Below are 21,699 nucleotides of genomic sequence, written 5' to 3'. Positions count from 1 at the left end.
CTTCAACTTTCTCACAGTAAAGGCATCTACTGAACACTGAGCTGCACGTTGTCCAGGGAAAAGGTTTGCATGCATGCAGCGGTTCATCAGAAATGTGACCATTACAGAGAGAGGGATCTCCCTGCTCACCCCACGTCTCCCAGAGGAGCAGTCAGATGGGAGATCAGACCAGGCTGGCCTTGAGACCCTCCAGTGTCAAAACTTGCTTTCAAAACATAACACCTCTTTTCTTTCATTGTAGCACCAAAGCACAAGGCTTCTGCTTCTGAACTCTGGTGAGCCACAACACTTAGGTGTGCTTGAGTCTTCCAAAATGCATATGGAAATTTTCATCCATTATGTAGAAGATATACTCTTTCAAACACACATGCACACATGTATGTTTTTTAGTGTATATTGTGCTTTCCTGTTGCTCTTCTTGTTCAGTGTAAAGCAAGCAGTGCTTAATTCTTGAATGCAGTTGTGGATGAAACCTCGTTTTATAAACCAAGTTATCTGCTTGAGGGGAAAAAAAATACAAAATCCAGCTCATTTTCAAAGGGGAGCATGTGGTCCCATCAATGCTGCTAAAACGTTGGTGGCTGCCACCAGCAAAGCCTTCTGCAGAGCTCTGTCATCCATCCTCAGAGTCCTGTAGCAGCACACACATGTGCTGAGCACTAGCTGCCTGTTTTTCATAGCCTGGGTTTGTAAACAAATGCGTTTCTGTCGCTGCTTACCATATCCTGTACATGCCATTTAAAATAAATGTGCATTCAAAGCCGTAACTGTGGTATAAATCTAAAATGTACAAAAATATACTTGACCAGAAGTATTGCTCATCCATTACCTTCAAAAGTCTTGAAATACTAGGTTTAATTCTGAAGATGTTAATGTAGATAGTACTTACAAAAATGTAATTGGCTCTGTCATTCTTCTTTTGGCCTAGATCCCGACAGGCCACACAAAAGTAATATTTAATGTTTCCAGAAAGGCCTAATTCTAAATAACAGGCTGAGTGTTACAGTCTGTGGCTGCTAACGGTAGCTGTGATGGAGCGTGCAGTAAGTTCTCAAGATGGCTCTGGATAACCACAGAAGTTCTGAAGTGACTGCTTCTGTGTTTAGTTAATGGGTGCCTGAATGATTGAGCCTTGAAGACATAAACCACACGCATCAAACTGACGCTGTGATTTTGCATTGGTCTCCACACATGATTCAGCAGCCTGAAAGCAGTCCTGAAAGCTGTACAGATCCTCCGTATGCAGAGCTGGATGCAAATGTCTGCGTGTGGGCAAGTAGTGGAGATGTGGAACTGTCTTCCTGTGGTCAGATGCCTTCCCTGTGGTTGAGAGGCAATTCCCGCCCGTGGAATGGAAGGATTAGGGGTGCAACTGGGAACTGGGGGCATTGCGCTGCTCCACTTGTTTCCGTATTTGTGACTAGAACAGAGAAACAACCCGTTATCATTTGTCTACCTGCACGTGGATGTGGATGAGTAAAACCAAGCTAAATACTCATTTTTTTTAAGGAAGTAACGTTTTTAAATCTTCCTGTTTCCTTCAGGACCAACATGTGCAATCTGTGCTGTTCAATACTGTTCACCATCTACAGGGCAATGACTTTAATGATGTTAATTCATTGCCTCTTCATAACAAGCCTAAATATCAAAAAGGCATCCCAAAAGTAGTAAAGTGGGCTGCATTTCATGAAAACTCCATATTCTAGTCTAGTTGGCCTGGAAGCCAGAGCAGCACTCTCTCCATGCACATAGTGAGACCTGTAGCATTGGTGTGCACTAGCACTGGGAGTTTATCATATCACAAGGCATACTGCCTTTTAACAACACACACCATCTTACCAGTTTCCATCGCAGTATTTTAATCCACTCATCTGCTTCTATTCCAGTTTTTGCACACAGGTAGTATGTTCTTAGTGGGAACACTAAGCTGTAAATAAACAATTAGAGCTGTTTCACAGAATCACAGAATCACAGAATTGTAGGGGTTGGAAGGGACCTCCAGAGATCATCGAGTCCAACCCCCCAAGTTTCTTAAGTTGCTAGAGCAAAGCAGTAGTTCCTCCTAAAACTGAAGCCAACTGGTTGCACCACCACTGGCAGAGAGAGCAGGGCAGCAAGGCTTTTCTTCTGTACAGGAAAGGTTGACAGGCAGCATTCACAGTCTACTGCTCAGGGACATGTTCCTAGGGAGCCCATTGGGATCCAAGTGCCAGCTGGATCACCTCACTAAGTACCATATGCCTCAATAATGATTATATATATGCATTTTCAGGATTAGAAAAAGAAGTGCCCACAAAATATGAGCCTGCCCTCTTTCTCCCCATCATGAAATAAAACCTTCTACCTGCAGTAGTCTGGCAAAGCCACGCAGAACTGACAGAGGCTGTCATCAGATTTGTTAAGATCAAGGCTGGCTTCAGAATATAGGGAGCTTTCAAAAGCACCCAGTGGTTCCATTTGAAACTCCTGGCTACTCTGACCTTCCCAGCGCAGTGTAGAATGCAACTTACCAGAAACAGTTGACTCTTTCTTGGGAATAGTCAAACTGCACTGCTGAGCATTCAGTTAAGTCGAGTGCCCGAATTGGTTCTGTGGCCTTTAAAATAAAATAATTTTATAATGTTATAATGGGAACACATGAAAATAAGGCTACTTTCGTTCATCTCCAGTGCACTTGGACCTTTATGGGTGCTCTGGGTCTCTCTGAGTATAGGTATGAAAGCTACAAGCACTGTGAACCTAAACCAGCTAAACAACATCAGCGCTGTAGGGGGAGGAATTGAGCCTAATGTAAGAAAATGTAAGAAAGTACAGTAGGTTCAGCTCTGGACAAACAATAGAGGACACCACTACTGCAGGAAACCAGAGCTAGATACAAACTGCTAAAGGTTTGGGTCATTCATTATAATATAAATAGTATCCAGCTAAGGCCCACAGAGACAAAAAGATAGTTACACATCTTATCAGTTCTAACCAGCTGCTGGAGATTTAATTAATTCCTAAAAGCTTTAAAAGGTTGAAGCTGAGTAAGGAAAAAGGCAACAGGAGAGCTGAAGTAGTGTGTGTGTGGCTTTTTGGGGACAGGTCTAGAAGCATTTGGGAGCAGGTATGTACTTCCCTTGGGAGTTTCATTCTATTCAGCTGTGAGAGTCCTTTTGATTTATTTTTCTCACCATGTTGAGCACCTCAGAAGAGGTGCCTGAAATGAAAGAGCTGCTTGCTCTATCTAAATGCCCTCACCAATTCCTATGCTCCTTCATGAGGCATATGGAGCATTTTCTCACCTTTCCCTACATCTTTCTCTGTTTCAATAGCTGATAGTTGTGCACTATGTTATGAGAAAGCTGCACATGCTGAGATGAACTGATAAGTGCCAGCCTGCAGCTAGCAGTGAACTGTACAGCAACAACAGAAGCATCAATGGCTACTGGAGCTGTGTGGGAGGAATCTGCATTTCTGACCAAGATGTGTTCTTGCCTGGTAAGTCACAAAGGCAATTCAGACTTTTTCAATTCATGAGTGCTGTCCTTAAAAATGTTAAACTGGAAGTTTAATTCCAGGTAGTTTTAACTGAAATGAGCACTAATGGCAAACTCTATAAGTACTACATAGCTGATGGGAGTGTTTAGGGTGAGAGGCAGGTGTATGCTGTTGTGTTAAAATCTGCAAGATGCTTGAAAGAGGCTTGGGCAGTGGTCAATGGTTTGGCTGCATTTGTGCAGGAACTTGCTGTGGAGGTACTGTAAGGGTGGAGGGACCCTAAAGGTATTTCTTCCTCTTACTGTTACTCCATTTAAGTTAAAAATGGAACACAACTGTAAAGACGAACTCTTTCTCAGATGCAATAGGCAAGTCTTTGTGCTAGGCAGATTGATAAGAATTTCTTTAAATTGCAGTTGTTTGTGTAAACTACACAGCCACTTGAACTAAAAGGATGAAATCAAGGAATGCAAAATACACTTCTAGTACTTGCAGAAATACTTCAATAGTACTGTTCTCTGTCTGTTAAAGCTACCAGTGAAAGCTGTGCTGATAGCTTGAAATCCACTGAACAAAGAAACAAAAAGAATGCATTTTTAAAGAGCAATTTTGACCTGTAGGAGCACAGGAGATGGTTTCTAGCTGCAAAACTTATTGACTTACTTGTTAAGGTCATCAGCAAGACTCTGACTTTGAAAGTCCTTCTGAAAGTATGATACCTGAAAGTCCTTCTGACAGCATGGGAAGCTGTAACTTGGTAAGCTGTGATATGTATGCAAGAAGCCAGAAATAGGAGAATGTTGTGGCTGCCCCTGTACGTGTTTAGAGAATAGAACTGGTGCTTGCTACTTACTGTCTGGTCTTTGAAATATTTAAGTTCATTCCTATGCAGTGTAAACCACCTTGTCTTCCAGTTCTGAAAGATCAAGAACAGATGGTAATTGTCTTGTGAGAATTTAATGTAGCACTTCTTGGGAAAGAAAAACCTTTAAATGTATTGACTTGCTCTGCTTTACAGACACACTTTGCTGCTGTTTAGAAGACAAATTATTCCTCCCCAAAGGGAAATTCAGGCCAAGTTCAGCATTCTCCCTAGCTTCTGTGGGCAATTACAGAGTAAAAGCAAGGAATAAGAGGTTTTCTTACCTTGACAATTTTGCCTTGTTTTATCAAATATCCTTCTTTAGTACCAAGCTGTGAAATAATAAGGAAAAGAACTGGGGTTAGAGAATCAGCTCTGTTTCTGTTTCCCCACATCCCCTTCTGCCTATAACCATAGATGGAAGAGCAATCTGTTCTCAGGCAGCTTCCTGTAACCACTTGCTCTTGTCCTTGTTGTTGAGTCCCTGCTCCTCACCACTTGGATAAACACCAACTTTTGCTGACTCCAGAGACAAACTCTTCCACCTCTCTATTCAAGCTTCTGGCCTGCATCTTGTCCATTAAATGAAGCAAAATATATGCAATTATGGTTGATCTTTATTTAGAGAAGTGGTTGTCTGCCTCTGCATGCTATAGCCAGAAGTACCTGGCGTTTGTCAGTAAATTACTGCCACTACTGGAGGGAGCGTGGGGTGGAGGATGGAAAGCCTTTTAGTGGCTGCATAGGAAAGTTAAGTTCCTTTAGAGGTTTAAGTGGAACTCAGCTGTGAATGGGTGGATGTGGGATACAAAGTGTTTTTTGTACGGACTTTGTTAGCCTGCATTAATGTAACTCTTCCTCTTTAACTTCAAAAAGTTAGTAAGTTATTAGAATGCTCTCCTCTGTGCTCTGAGCCGTACTGTTCTGGACAAACCACCTGTTTCACTTAAATAGGAGTTAGGGATTTAAAGTCTCTAATTACTGTCCAAGTGAGTCACAGATATCAGAACAGATGGCTCAAATGGATATGAAGATGTTCTCTTGTTTCTCACACCAGGAAGCCATAGCTTCTAACATGACACTGCTTTTTACTAGGGCTGAGAGGCTCTTAAGTCTATTTTGGGTGCAAGTCTGTGTTAGAATATAGCAAGCCATCTTTCAGCTTTAAGATGAGATTATTACAAGGTAATAAGTCCAAATAAGAAAATGCTGAAAACAACAACAAAAAATCGAATGTAATGTGCCTACCAGAATACAGATACACTTACTCAGTTGTAGCACACTTGGTTTGGGGTTTCCCTTTCCAAATGTATCCCTATTTGTCTCTGAATATTTTTGAATATACATTTTTTTTTTTTTTTTTCAGAAGCTCAATTTTTAACTGATGTAGGGATTCAGAGGTGCTATCTCCTTCATTCCAGCCTGTACACTGCTAGAAGCTTGCCAAAACAAGGGTTTGCTGTGCAACCTGACATAGGTATTGTTGCATGCAGCCTGACCAGTACTGTCAGAAAAGCATAATACTTCTCAATCTGGTCTTTAGAATTTGTTTTTTAATTCCTGATAATATTACTGGTAAGACTGCATCTTAAAGGGAAGATAACACAGGAGATCTAAAACCTTTTATATATACTTTGTTTGATGGTCAGACTCTCCTTGGCCTGCTGTAGACAGCACTGGCAGTCTCAGAGGCAATGGCTATGGGAGGCTTTATTTGTCTGTTTTTAGCAAGTCTGCTTTGCCTTATTTGGTGAAGTCGTCTTGTATTTCAGAACATGTACAGTAGTGAATTATCAGCATTATTCCATAGCTCACTCTAGCAATCACATTAAACTCAAGCCAACTCAAACACCTTTCTTGCCAAAGAGCAACTTACTGAGGGAGCATTTGGAACAAGATCATTTTCTGTTCTTCCTGTCTGCATTGCTGTGTGAACTCGGACAGACTCATAAATAGATGGCTCCTCCACTTCATGTGGGTAGGGATGCTTCAATACAATTAAGGTTCCTGGAGAGAAAAAGAGCAAGAGTGAGTAATATGTCAAGACAGTCTTAGAAAGTAATTGGAAGTAGCTGCTTGCTTGTAGAATGAATTAGTTTCACAGAATCACAGAATGCCTCAGGTTGGAAGGAACCAACCAACAGTAAATCAGTAACCATATTCCTCATAGAGAAGATCCTCTCCAAAATAGGAACAGTTATACCTTCTAATACCAATGTTAAAAACATCACAGCATACTAAGTGCTGTTATGTTAGCATTTTATGTTGGTATTGTTAGCTGTTAAGTAGGAGGAGTGCTAGAGGTGTTAAAGACTTGGATTTGAAAACTTGTAGGTGACTTGAGTAACTTAAATATGAAATAAAGTCTTAATCATATTTTGTAATAAGGACAACAAAGGGAAATGAAAGCATGATTTTTCTCTTTTACTAACCAACTGATACCTTGTTCACAGGCACATGTATATGCACCTATGTTCAGCTTGCAATTGGTCAAAAGTGAAAACTGGTTTAATTCTCTCTGGTCTTGTAGGGGGAAAAAAATGCTTTAGCATCAGGAGGAAAACAGAGACACATCCCAACACCAGTCTATAAAAACTACTCTTCATCTGTTGCACAGACTGTTATTGTACATACATTGTAGGCAAAGATCCATGCTGCTAAACTGGCTGGACCAGTTCAACATCTTATACTGTATGTGCTTTCTATTAAGCTCTCCATGCCTTCTTTTCTTCATGAAAGATACTTGTACAGAATCATTTGGTGATGGTATAACAATAGTAACAGATTCTTGCTGTTTGTGCATGTATCTATTTCTAAGAAGAAAGTTACTAACCACATGTTAGCAAGACTTTTGTTTTTTCTTCTGAGTTACAAATCAAAGCTTTTATGTTTTGAAAATAACTTGAGGAGAATGGGTAAACAAAGCAAACAGCCTTCTGACCTTTCGCTCTGAATAAAGACTGAAACACAGAAACACAACACCAAATTGTTTTAAGATTGTTAGTGAACAGATTCAGCTTGTCAGTCCAAGAAATAAAACATAGCAGTCTCAATTTCCTTTTAGTTATCTGTAGTTCAGGAGGAAGTGCATGTAGAAAAGAATGTTAGTCAGTGTAGCAATCTGGAGTAGCAAAAAAAGCTGTAGTAAAACGAGGTTTGTGGGCCTGGAAGCACAATCCTGCAGCTGTCCCAGTACAAAAGAACTGCTGTGCTCCATGAGCCAGTTTAAAGTTTAAGAGCTGACCAAAGAGCCTGGTGTATGTCTTCAGATACACAATTAGCTGCAGTGAGACAAAAGGTGAATTGAAGATAGTGAAAATTCTTACATATTCTACCTCACTGTTGCTGTCTTATCAAATCCTGTCCATAAGAAAGGTGGGAATGAAAAGTATTTATGTTATCTTGCTCAGTCCTTTCTCTATAAAATTGTTTGTAAGGATAACAATGGTTAAGAAAAACTGGTCCAACTACTTTCTGCTCTTGCTTGAGATAAAGCTGACTTGCACAGTGAAAGCTTCCTTTTGCTGAAAGGAAGCGTGGCCTAAGAAATTAGGCTTCTGCTGGCTCTTTGGCAAGCCTGCTGTATGTCTCTGTGTTGTACTGGTCAGTCAGCCATGACGATGCTTGGCTGAGAATGGGCTCTAATGAGCCCCTGCCCCCTTCTTAGCACACATCAGTTATCATCCCACACTGTGTTGTCATTCTCTTCCTCTCTACTGTTATCCCTAACAAGTGAAGGTAGAGGAGTTCTTGATGTGATCTTCAAATGCCCTTTTCCTGCTATGTAGTATGCTCAACTTAAATACCTTAGAGATTTCACAGAGCTAGCAGAATCCAGTTAGGAGCTTTAAAGTGGCAAGTGAGCCCTTCATTCAGCAGTATTGATCCTGTCCTTAGAGACTGTGTAACACCCAAGCCTCATTTACTAGTCTCTGTAATACATGCAGTGATAGAATGGGGAAGTACAGCCTCGTCATCTGGAATCTCTGCAGAGTTAGGCCTGCAGGTGTATGTCTGATTTTGCAGGAAGCATTTCTAATTGGTGCAAAGGGTACAAATACAAACTGTTCTAAGCATACTTAAAAACAACTTAAGAGAATGCTCTGGAAGACACAAGCACAATATTGAGTGTAGCACTGCATTATGTTTGTGAAATACTTCATAAAGCAACCTTCAAATTTAATGCTTCTGATCCACTGTGTTAGAAGAGTGCTGGTGCTTATTCGCTGTGTGACATACTCCAGCTATTGCATGTGACAACCAGCATTTAGCTGGCCACTTTCACAGTACTGCTCATAATGTATGACTTATTTGCACACGCTTTTTCCATGGGATACTAAAGTTTTTGGCACTAACTTGTATTGACTTATTGTCAGCTCTCACCTTTGAAGCTAAATGTAAATCTGGCACTTCTGGGCTAATACACATCTACTGGTGGGATCCCAGTCTGATAGTGTCATGTTCAAGTCACTTGTAGGAATGGAGTTTAATGTTTTGACACTTAACTCAGGTAGCATGCTGGCTGCCCATGAAACCTGTGCTTTTTTATTTATTTTTTTTTAAAGCAACACAAACCCATGTGATGGTGGGATGGGATCAGCAGGCTGACCTGCTGTAAACAGAAAGAGGAAGAGATAACACAGGGCATGTTTCCTACAGGAAAGTGGAGGATATCACTTGCTTGACTGAAGAAGAGTAGAGCAAAATTTTCAGGTCCTTTTCCACCAATTCTTTTTGGAAGATTTCAATTTTATACACAAATATGTATTTTTCTCACTAGGTAAGCATTCTGCTTTGGTTCTGTCCTTGTTAAGAAGGTTCTGCTCCATCCATTAACGCGTATTTTCAAGAGCTTCCTTGGGTTCTCAGAGAGAAAGCACACTATGTCCATAGCTAGCAAAAACTCAGGCTGCATGTACTATGTCTACAGCATACTTGAAAGTTTTTTTGAAGAGGGATATCTTAAATAACTCAGGGATTTTTGAAGAGGAACACTTTAACAACATTTCTACCGTATAACACATAAAAAACTCCTTTTACTCAGATCTGTATGAAGCATGGCTACAGGCATGCTTGTGAAAATGCAGAGCTCTACTTACCTGTTTCACTTCCAATTAAAGGTTGATTTGCAAAATGCATGACTAACTCCTTCAAGCTGGAAAATTCATTAAATCCGAATTTGAGTGAGGTTCCTGTATATTCAACATGAAAATGTTTCACAGAATCCTTTCCCCTGCAACAGAAAAGGAAATCTTGTAGAGGACTGGTAAAGGACACTTGGCATGTAAAATCCTTAAACAGTAGCTACTACTGCGGGAAATCTAGCACAAAATCAATCTTAGCAGTAATACTGTTGCTGTTAGTGTCCCTCACTTATAGTCGATACATCTGAAAATCATATTGATGAAGAAAACATACTTGCTGATTTACAGATGAGGATAGCAAAAGCCACAAAAGATCAAGATAGTCAATCTTGTCACAAATCAATAAGACTTATAAACATGATCTTTAGGTTTCTGTCTAAGCAGGTTGATGATTATCTTTTACCCAGCCCCAGTTCTGATGGTCTGCCTCTACTATTTGAAGTACTTGCTTTATTTTTCAGGTGTCACCGCAGTCTCACTCTCTGCTTTGTTTGAACAATGAAGGCTTTACAATTTGTCTGCTCTGTCTCTGTCCTCATGGTTGCACTGTATTGGGTGCTGTCAAACAAGAATCAGGGTCCTTTTACTGTCAGAGAAGTAACATAATTTGTTTATGCAAGCCGGTGATATTTAGAGAAGTATGCAAGGCTTCACTTCCTGGAAGGGTACTTATTTTTACTTCAGAAGTCAGTGAAGCACTTAGAGCAAGCATCTTTTCCGTGAAAAATGACTTCTGTTAATATTACTAGCATCCAAAGCGGTCCAGAGAGAAGTTTGGCTCAGAAAACATGCCTGTAGCAAAAATACTAACAAATTTTGCTGAGAAGGGGGGCTTACAATGGTTTTTTTTCTGATGTTTATTGACAGTTCTACAGGTGCTTCTAATTTCCAACTGGTATTTCTCGTTGAACAACAGTTAGAACATGACACTGTAGAACATGCCTCATAATCTCTCTTGCGCTTTGCCCTACCATCAGCTCAGACAGAGTCTGCTATCCAGTGCTGCTATCTGGCTAACAGATAGCTGCTGCAATGGTTTGTTGCAATTACAGGGTCTTCACCTTTTCATTTAATTTCACAGGAAATACAATGTTGCAATTAGAGCAATTTCTACTCTATTTCCTTCTACGCCAGTTCCTTTTTAAAGTTGGCTAATACAGCTGGGAGATAGGGTTTCAGGCAGTGTATGATCTCTCTGCTTGTCTTCTTACAGCTGTCAGTTAAAACCCCAAGGGCTTTCTCTTACAAATGATGATGACTAGTGAAGTTTCTTGAGAGGTAAAAAGGGAAGTAAAGGAATTTTAGGAGATAAGAAAATGAAAGCTGTAATTTCTAAAATGGCTCTTCCTGCAAGGCATCAGAACAAAACTGAATTGCTTATTCCAAAATGAAGTTTTAATAGAAAAAATTTAAAAAGCAAATTATACTTACAGCAGAAAATAAATAAATGAAACATCTTCAAAGAAAGATTAGTATTTCTAGGGAGCTGTACCACCATGAAACCAGTGTAACAGTAAGACACCAACCTCCAGACTCAGATCTGGAATGCTCTGCATACAGTGATGCAGTGAGCAACTCTTGATCCTTACTGCAAGAGCTGAATAGCAGATTGGAATTGGCCCAAGTAGACTTCTCTCGGTATCATAAGACTAGAATTTGGTAAAATGGCAAGTATATTTTCATTATCACTTCAGCTTTCATCTCCTATTAGAACAACTTATGCTGTATTCCTACCTACAAGGGTTGTGAATAACCAGCATCACTGTGTATATCCAAGCAATTTAATTTAAAAAGTTACTGTGATTCATAGAATAAGTTGAAAAAGACCACAATGATCATCTAGTTTCAACCCCCTTGCTATGTGCAGGGTTGCCAACCACCAGACCAGGCTGCCCGGAGCCACATCCAGCCTGGCCTTGAATGCCTCCAGGGATGGGGCATCCACAACCTCCTTGGGCAAGGATTCACCAGAGCTGTAGTTCAGAGACCCAATATGAGGCAGAAATGAGCATGAATGCAATAGCTTGAATATCCACTAGAGACTTAATGTTTTATATAGTTGCCAAAAGTTATGGATTGCCAAAGGTTATGGATGTATTTAAGGCTGGTTACCTCAATGCAGCTGACACGCAGCAACTACTTTGTATGTCTAATGCATGTGTCTCTCATTTTGCCTGCCAAAAATATTGTGGCTTCTCTGCTTCTTGGCTTTTTAAGGATTCCTTCAAAATGATTCAGTAGTGAATTACCCAGGGTAGGCTAAGTGTGCTTTGTACTGGCTGTGTCCTGAACTGACGTAAATTGCTGAAATTCTGATGATTTCAACAGCCTTATTTCTGTAACTGGGGAAATACTAATACTGCCTGAATCAGTAGTATGCTACTGGTTACAAATCAAGTCTTAGCCCAGACTGGAGGAGTAAAACTATCCAGCAAATCACTGGATTATCTGGATGACAGTTTCAGAGATCCAGAAACTGTAAAGTTACTATCAATTAACTGTTACATTTTCTTTCTATTTATGACTATTTCTTCACTGTAAACATTTTTGACATCTATCAGGCATTTAAGCTCTCATTACTGCCATGCAGATTTTTACCATACAGACAGAATATCTATGCCAATCACAGAATGACATTTTTCCCAGTAATGTTAGTTCATATTTTGGAAAAAAAAGAGCCTTTTTCAAATTCAGTGCATATCTTATTCTAAAGTCGCTCAACAGGACTAGATCATTAGGAATGTATTTTCTAATACTCTGGGCCCCAGAATGAAATCTGAAGGTCGTATCAGCATGTGAGATGAAAATGTACATGGGAGTTAAGTGAAAAAAATCTTTAAATTGTCAGCTGTGTAGCATCAGATAGGTACCATAAGAAAGATTTTTCTGTTCATACCCTACCTTACAGAGAGGGAATACAAATCTTCCCTTTCGTTACTCTTCCTCAAGAGATAGCTTCCATCCTTCCCATTGGAAAGAAGCAGGGCTTCTGCTGCATGTCGAGTAAGGTTATAATGATACCACCTGGGGAGACACAAGGGGTTTAAAGCATCATTCGCTCTGTTCTTAGCTGACAGTTTCTGCTGAGTTTTGGAGCTGAGTCAGAGAAAGAAGCAGAACTGGAACTAACTTTGCTACAACTGAGTTATTCTTCTAACAGGCAAATACAGGTTGAAAAGAACTGTGCCCTTCTCAGCAGCCTCCTTTTGACAAGCTTACAAAATGATCTTTGTTGTAACTATGAAATTATGCTCTTCCATATTTACAAAGAGCTGACTGTATAAGTACCAAGAAATTACCCAGACATTCTCTAATAAGGTGAAAGCAGTTCTGGGGGCATGCAGGACACTTTGTCTAATTTCAGAATCTCTACTTCCTGATAAATCTACACACTTCAGTACATTTCCTCTTTTGGGGCAAACAGGGAGCATTTGAGTATAAAAACAGAAAAACATTTTCCAATCTCTTAATTCCCTCAGCTCAGTTCACCTGCACTGCTAATATCTGCAATTAAGCAGATTTGCCTAAACTGATGCTTTCATATGAAGCATAACCTTTTTGGAGGAGGGAATGAAGAGGAGGAAAAGGTAAACCAGCAGAATCTGAAGTGAGAATTTGGGAAACTCGCCATCACTGTCACTCAGCTGCATGTGATCTGAGCAATGCAACAAAGTACTGAACACTTGCTTCATTTAACTTCAATGAAAATTCACTTCATACATTTTTATGTATGAGAAATTCCATGAGGAATCCACGTGGAATGTTCTGGGGAAAATTTAAAAAAATTAAAAAAAAAAAAAAAAAAAAAAATGTGATGAAGACTGCACAATGCTTCTTAGAGCCTTGTTTCTGTCCAGACTGACTTGGAACAGAAATGCCTTATTTCTTTCAATAGAAAAGGATCTCATTAGAACCATTGTTGAAACTGGTCACAGAAAAAGGGATGTGGCTATAGAAAGCTAAAGCCCTAACTCTGTAAGAGGCTGTAGGCAAAAATTAAAGATGACTAACACACACCAGAGTTTCTGGTCGAGAAGGAGAGAATGCAGTACCTCTAATACCCTTCCCCTCATCCATATAGGAGCGGTGCTGCTTCCCTATCCCCTTTCTTTAAAACTTTGTGCCTGTATCTGTTGGGGCGAGTTCATTACTCTTTCAGCTCTTGAAATATAGATTGACTGACAGCAGACATTGGATCACAGCGCTTTCTGGTGTTCATATTGCAACAGTCTTCAAACTGAAATGATGTGTAACTATACACTTTTTTTTCCTTTTCTGTTCATCAGAACCTGCCACTTATCTTGGTGTCTCTCACAAATGTTTACCTCTGAATTTAGATGGCTGCCTATCTGAAAGGCCAGCTGGTTGATAAATGGCTTTATAAGAGATTTCGGACTGTTTCCACTCTGTGGAAGACAAGATCCATGTGAAACTCAATACAGGCAGAGTTGCTGCTTTGACTCTGGAACGTGCTCTGTGGACCATCTACAAAGTAGAATAAAATAATAAGTATTTAAAGATCAAACTGTCATCCTCAGAAACACCTGTCAGCCAAAATCTGCTTTGGGATTAACTGCCCAAGTAAGTAACAGTCAAAGGTCAGATCTGTTCTGATGTGATGAGGATCGTATTGGCACGTAGGCTAGGCAGGCTCTACAGCTGAGAAGATGACATTGTGTTTTGAGTGCAATCTCATAATTTGTTTTCTCTTACTGCTGTGACAAAGAAACATTCAGAAAATCTGTGAGTGGTCATTTTCATAAAGAAGGTCACTTATAAGTGTGCTATTATTTTATTTCCAGCAAGTCTTCTATGAAGAATTTGAACTAGAGGTCAGTCAGGTTCATAAAATGGACTGTTTACGTGTGCTCTCTTACATGCAAGAGTGATTTAATGACATCCTGCCATTGCAGGGAGGAGAAAGTCATACCATCCACCCGGGAAAATAACATTGGCTTAAAGCAGATACTTAAATCTGCTGAAAAAGTTGCATTGTTCTTCTTATACAAATGTGCTATTGCAGACAAAAATCCCTCAGATATTACTATGGTCATCTTTCTCAGCTTTAAAAAGTGAACATGAAGCAATAACACAGCTCACAGCTGGCTGCCCTTGCTTTGCATGTCCTCTCTCAAACTCATACGTACCTGGAAGGTTTTTTCCAGTTACTTCATTTCTCTGATCAAAAGTCCTGTATGCACCACTCCTTGTTTTAGTTTCCTTGTTGTCAGTTTGACAAATGATTTCAGATTGGGTATACAATTGCTGCCAGAGTCATGTGTCAGTTCTTGTTCCTTTAACTTTGTCCAAAATTATGTTAGTCTCACTATCCTATGTTCAAAAGCACTTATTTTTTTAATCACTGTGTGCTGCTGAAGAACTGTACTATTCCTACTGCTTTTCAGAGTGGAAGCATTTTCCAGGCCTATGGACAGCATATCTTAAGGCAAGCCTGTCACACTACTGGGATTAGCTTTGCTTCTCTTTGTAAAGTATCACATTTCTATACATCAGACTACTTTTCAGATTAGATTGTATCAGTGACAGTGTAGGAAGGGCTTCACTGTCAAGATGAGGAGGAATGAGAACAGAGATGGTACCCCAGAGAATCAAAAGACATCCCAGTGCGGTCCTAAGTATTTGCCCACCTAAGCACCAGTGTGACTCCCACCAGGGGGAAACTAGTGGCCACAGCGCAAGCTGTGTCTGTGTCACTGCAGCTATGACACTCATTGCAATGCCAGAAAAGGGTGTGCTGTCATGACAATCTTTTTTTTTTTTTTTAAGATCTGTTACAGCTAACATAGTAACTAGAGCTTTCTATGTGGTGGTGGTAATCAGAAGCACACTGTACCAGTGTTTTTAGTGGGGAATTTCCTCTTCAGATAAGAACACCCTCTTCAAAATGTTCATTTATTCTTTAATAACTCAAAATATATTGAAGAAAAAGTTACAGAAATTTCATTCCTATGTCACCTACAGATCAGTTTTTATGCATGATATCTGCTTTTTTCAGTAAAGCTGTTGGCAAAGCAACTGTCCTGGGATATGGTGGAGGCACTGTCCATGGAGGTGTTCAAGAAGTGTTCAGATGTCGTACTGAGGGACATGGTTTAGTGGGAAGTACTGGTCATAGGTAGACGGTTGGGCTGGATGATTTTGGAGGTCTTTTCCAATCTTGGTGATTCTATGAAATGTATAGATATTTCCTCTAAAACACTTATTTTCAGCCCCTGTAAATAGGGGCTGGTGAATGATACTATAGCCAGCATCAGGAGGGTGAACTTTTTAACAGTATTGGAGTACACAAGAAACAACTCACCTATGGCTGACCTACAGGTAAGCGTTGAGGGACTTGGCTGACCCTCTTCTCGGTCATTTCTGTATGCAAACAGCTGAACACCCAGTGGAGCACTCCCTTTTCCTCATCATAAGAACTATAGATATATATAGATATATATATATCTAACAGCAGTAGTATGCACAGCAAGATGTTTTGATTGCTGTTTGTTTTCATGTCTGAAGCAATGCTTAACTGATGTATGCCTCGCTATCAGGTAAGAGCAGTAGGCACATGTTTGACTTATAACCTGGATGGAGTTAAACACTCCTGTAAAAGTCAGGTGATTTCAAAGTTCCTTCTTGGAAACGGGAAGGAGATTCTTGGTGTTCAGCTGGGTTATCCTGTGGATAGCAATGTGGCTGTCTAGGCTGCAGGTGCCAAGCAGAAACACAGCAAAATATGTCACTTCTCATTTACCTCTAAAAGGGAACAAAGATCTTCGTTACATTCTTCAGCAAGTGGAGGTGATCTAAAAGTGTTCTCAATAGGACTTCATTCCTATGTTTTTCAGGACAGCTATTTAGTCTTTTTTTTTTCCTTTGGTGATGGTAGATATTGGCAGGTTTTGCACATTTTAAGGTATAGAAAGTATTCCCTATTATAACAAGATGAATTTTCTTACAAAATTATATACCATATGATATTCTTAAAGAAGTATTCCCATTCTTAGTTTAAGGAGTAGCATGCTGTACTGCTTGGTTTATCTCATTTGACTGTACATGATGCTCTTCATGTGCCTTTACTCAAAAAATGACTCCATATAACGGCCTCACTGGCTTTTCTAGTCTCTGCATGCTGAATCTCAGAAACTCCAATATCAAATGTGTCAAGTTTGTTCTTTCCCCCCCCTAGAAATCATCTTAAAATTGGGAAGGGCTCTTTTTATGTCACATCAGTAAAAATGATGATTTGTCAATGTTTTTAATGGTACATAAGTCAATATACATTGTACTGAGTGACGTGGTTTAGTGGGCACGTTAGTGATGGGTTGACAGTTGGACTGCATGGTCTTAGTGGTCTTTTCCAACTGAATGATTCTATGGTAGTTCAAAAAACTAGAAAAGTTGGGAATGCCAAGAAGAGTTATAGGTGGCAGGCAACCAAAAATGGTGTATATTAGAGAACCTTTCCATGTGTCACACTGAAACTCAATGTTTCAACGTGGCACACCTAATCACACACCCATGTGAAGTACTTTGTTGGACTGACTTCTCACCATGTCATAGGAACAATAATGAAAAAATAGAAATACGAGGAAGTGACTTCAGTGCATCCAACCTTCACGTTCATGTCTTCTATTTGCAGGCTTTTTCTAGTTCAGCTTCTGCTTTTCACTTCTATTTTCTCTCTCCCCTCTCTCAACTGACTTTGTTCTGCCCACTTCTTTTGCCAACTTTCTGTTTTAATTTTTCTCTTGTTTACATTAGAGATACAGATTTAAAAAAAAAAAAAAAGAAAAGAAATCTTCTGACCACTTGCCCTGTCCTGCTCATATCAGTTCCTCAACCCAGGACTAAATCTTAACATAATCTGATTTAGGCCTGTGATATAATTTATTTTCTTACTAAAGCTAGGTACGAAAAGTACTGTTCAGTCACACACATACCATCTGTTGCAGTATTGTCAAACCTGGAGTAGGAGAAGCATAAAAGCTGTGCTACAATAGATGAGAAAGAACAGTGAAATTACAAAGAGAAGAATGCTACAAAAACTTTTCCTCTCCTTCTTTTCATTCCTGAAAGACAAAAAATACACTAGTACAACCATGTTGAGACTGAAGGTATGTTACCAAACCAGACTAATTACTTAGATGCCCAGACAGTCCACATTCTCATCTCTTGCACAAATACAAGAAATGCTAAGAGGATTTCTCCGAACTCGCATTATGTGTGATCAGATACATGAGGTTCATGATGGAATATAAAATATTTAGCAATAAATGCAACTGGAAAAAAGGCTGATTCCAGTCATCCATGCAGACCTCATAAAGAGAATCATGGCAGTTCCTTTTTCCTTTAAACCAGTATATGTGTCTCTTGAAAAGCTTCAAAGCTCCCATTTAGTGTTCATACAGTTAGGGAAGAAATGAATGAGGTAATGTGTTTTTTAACAACAAATGTTCTGATTTTGATCTTCTCTTCGGTGGTGGTTCCACCTATCAACGCCTTTACAATGATGCTGACAGTATTCCAGATTTCTCTTTTGAGCTTGACTATCTGACCACTAAACCTCTCAAAATGTGTAGAGGGCTCCAAATAAACAAGCCACCATCTTCCCTCAGACTGGCTGACTGAATGAAACAGTTTAAAACAAGAAAGAAGAAGAAAAAAAAAGCCAACTCCATTACACTTGCTCTCTTTTGTTTTGATGGAAAGGCCCCAAAAGTTCATGTTTGTAAATACCAAGGCTCTCGAGAGCAGTGATACAACTTGATAAACAGCTGTAGATATGCCTAGATCTCTCAGTGGCTATGATTATTCATGAAGATAACTTGGATTGTTAATTTTTTTCATTGATTAGTTTTTTGTGATGGATAATATACTACTGGCAGAGACAAAATAAGATGGGAATTTGAATATATCGACTTTGTCTTCTCCTTCCTGCCTTGCGCTCAACAATGTAGTAATTACAATGTACTTACAGGAGCATTAATCTCGATAAGCCCAGCAAATACCAGATCCTCCAAGCCTAGTAGTCAGATGAGTATGCAGTACAAAACCTATCTGCATGGCTGTCAACTGTCCATTCTGATAACCAGCTGATCTGGTAAACTGAGGTTATTCTGTCACCCGTATCTTTCCCCTTAAAATGCTTCCCATATCACACTTCTTCAAACCTCCTCCAACTTTGAATTTTGCACAGCAAAGTAGAAGGTCTAAAATAACCCACTCCAGTTTACCCCAAAAGATTCATGAATGTCAAATCTGCTGCCTGTTTGAATGAATCCTTTCTCCGTTGGTCTTTACTATGGCAATAATATATATTCCTCACTGGAACCAGGACTCAGTTATGCTAGATACTGTGTTGGAAGGAAACAAAAAATGAAAATAAAAATCAACTTCATAGTAGAAAAAAAGGCTTTATTTAGTCATCCGAAGAGAGTCCTTGCTTGGAATTGCTTATTCAGGTTTAGTTCATTTAATTCAATGCACTGTGTTAAGGGGATGTTTGGTACTTTGTAGTAGGGTGAAAACTTTATATTTTCCCCTAAAACAGAAATAAAATAAATAGGCTTCAGCTTAAAGATGGATCTGGGTAGCTTTCTCACTGAGTTGTCTTTTCTTCCTTGTACCATATAGGGCTGCAGTCCTAAGTGTCCATCTGTTAGGATGAACTTTGAAACAAGCAAAGCAGTCTATGAGCATAGGTTGCTGGTTTAGATCAACTCAAGCCATTTAAATGAATAGAAGTTTAGCAATCTGGAACCTTGTTTTCCATAGAAGATGCAAGTCAAGTTTTTCTGTATTTTTGTTTTTCATGAGAGTAACGAATCTTCATGAGAGTAATGAGCTATGCAGGGAATGCAAACAACGCACACTCTGGCTACCATTATGAAAGTGACTTTACCTCAGTCAGTATGTTAGATGCTTCAGTAACAGCCACTTCAATAACAGGTGCTTCCAAATATGGAAAATGATTAGCTGTGTGGACATAGCAATTCCAACTTTTTGCAGCCCAAGCTCTTCACTAGGTGAAGAGCTCTGCTACCACAAACCCTTTCCACCCTGGCTGTGCAGTGCTGCTCCCCACACTCCTTCCCCTCTGTGGCAATGCTGTCTGTGGAAAACTCCTGCTAGCCTTCTTGGTGTGGAGTTGGCAGGTGGGCAAGCCTGGTCAGTGGTGGGAAAGGAGCAGGACCTGCAGCAACCTGTGGCCTTCCTTTTGCTGCTGGGCTTTGTTTTGGAGTGAGGGTGGCATCTGGCACGGGCCAGCACTGCTTACAGCTGAAGCACAGGTGCACGGAGCAGCCCTGTGCCCCTGGGGCATGGTGCTGGGTGGCCAGCCTGCCTGCTAGGGCCGAGGGCACCCTGAGAAAGTGGTCCAGCTCTGGAGGTGCTCCCTTGGATGCTGGATGAACAGGTGGCTAACGCCCCCCAGAATTCCTTTCCCTGGTCCCGCATAGGGAGAACAGCACAAAACACAAGGTCTCCCTGATAGAGGGACATCTGTCATATCCTGAACTAGCCATAACCTCCTGGTTATGTTTGAAGCACCTACCTGCCCTCTTGATTTTTCTAATTCTTGATACATCACACTCACCTGCCATCTGCCAGCATCCTCGGCATCCCGTCCCGCCCCAGGACCGGGAGCCGGCTGCGCCCCGAGGGGCGCTCGTTAGAACTCGCCGCCGTTCGTTTACCCCCGGGCGTTCCGACCGCAGCCAGAACTAAGCGCCAGCTGCCCCGCGCCGCACCCCGCGGCCGCCATTTTGCGCGGGAATCCCCGCGCCCCTCAGCTGCCCCCGGCGCAGGTCGAGGGGAAGAGGGCCGCCATCTCGCGTGCGGACCCCCGCGCCGCCGCCGCCTCTTACCCCAGCGCCCGCAGCTCCTCGTCCAGATGGGCGCTCGGCTCCCGGCGCTGGGTCATCGTCCCGCCGGGTGACACCGGCTGCCCGCGGCCGCCTCCGCGGGGCGCTGGTAAGTGCGCGGGCGGTGCCTCTGGGTGGATGCCGGCCCCTCGGCGGCCGCCTCGCCGCGGGGCGGGGGCAGCTCGGTGCGGGATCCTACCGCGCTGCGAGGGGTTCGCGCTCAGTTTCCTGAGCTCTTTCACGCTCGTAGCTGCGTGGTTGGTGATAACTGATTCCTGTGGCGATTTCCATTCTTCTCCACGTAAATTTTAGAGAGATCCTGCTGACAATCTCTTAGAAACAGCAGTAGGAAAGTTATGTGGAAGTTTGCCAAAAAGATCGTGTGTAACCAGGAACGAAGTGTTGTTAGATGATGGATGAGCTCTGTGGAAAGAAGTGTCTTACTGTCAGCTCCTTTTCTTATATTCCAGAAGGTTACAAGATGTGCTGTGTGCCAGTGTTCCCTAATGCTTCGTGGCAGTACTTACTGTAGCTCTGTCAAATTCTTATTTTCATTAAACTTCTTTGGGGGGGAGGGGAAGGCCATCTTGGGGAATTAAGGGGAGGTACAGTGCTATTTATTTTCCAGACCCACTACAGTTTTCACTGCATACCCAGCACTGAAAATAAGTTGTTTCTAGAAGAACTGATATTCAAAGAGGTCAGAAGCGTGACTTATTTTCTCATAAATAATCATTTGAACTAAGATTAGTTCAGAACGGGCTCAATAAAAGCCTCCTGCTCCCCATTTTCTCAGTGAATTGGCTTTACAAGAGCTTTTCTAGCCTCCTGATTGGGAAAAGCTTCATGGATTTTCTGTATCTCAGATCAGCCTATCTGCTATTGGAGTTGGAGTTTAGTCTCATCATGCTCTCCCTGGCTGCAGAATGTTCTTTTCCTTTGCTTGACCATTCATATTGTCAGTGAAGCATTTGGCTATAGACAACTTCATAATTTTTTTCTTTCTTTACTGGCTCTGCCTGCATTTTTCCCTTCCTCCATCTCTTATTGGAGCCTGTGATCTGATATTCTCTCTGGTAATTTGATCCTGAAATCTATGACTTTCAGTTAAATAGAAGCCTTTGACGTCTCCATAGTTTACTTATATTTGTTTTTGTTCTTATGTTCTGAAAGCTGCTTGTTTTATTTTCAGCAATGCTTCTGCTGAGCCCGCTTCAGGTTATCTTGGTTGCCCATGTTACTAAGAGAGGAGGAAAATGAAAAAGACAAAAAAGAGATGACATAAATTCTGAAGAGTGACAAGCCACAACTAAATTTTAGCAAGTTCTAATTATATCACAAA

The 21,699-nt window shown here is 40.9% G+C and overlaps 1 protein-coding gene across 1 annotated transcript; it reads right to left on the bottom strand.

The window, feature by feature from the left end:
- Positions 1–20,467, bottom strand: DAPP1 (dual adaptor of phosphotyrosine and 3-phosphoinositides 1). The gene is made up of 9 exons (XM_048941336.1): positions 20,361–20,467; positions 12,388–12,510; positions 9,442–9,575; positions 6,219–6,349; positions 4,627–4,674; positions 4,334–4,396; positions 2,511–2,596; positions 1,840–1,927; positions 1–1,420 (listed from the first exon to the last, which is right to left on the bottom strand). Exons 1-9 carry the CDS (start codon positions 20,414–20,416, stop codon positions 1,361–1,363), a joined length of 789 nt encoding a protein of 262 aa, XP_048797293.1. The 5' UTR covers positions 20,417–20,467; the 3' UTR covers positions 1–1,360.
- Positions 20,468–21,699: the final 1,232 nt, after the last annotated feature.

The sequence above is a fragment of the Lagopus muta genome, chromosome 4 (genome assembly GCF_023343835.1).
Source record: "Lagopus muta isolate bLagMut1 chromosome 4, bLagMut1 primary, whole genome shotgun sequence".
Lineage (NCBI taxonomy): Eukaryota > Metazoa > Chordata > Aves > Galliformes > Phasianidae > Lagopus > Lagopus muta.
This window is presented reverse-complemented; position numbering and strand designations above follow the sequence as displayed.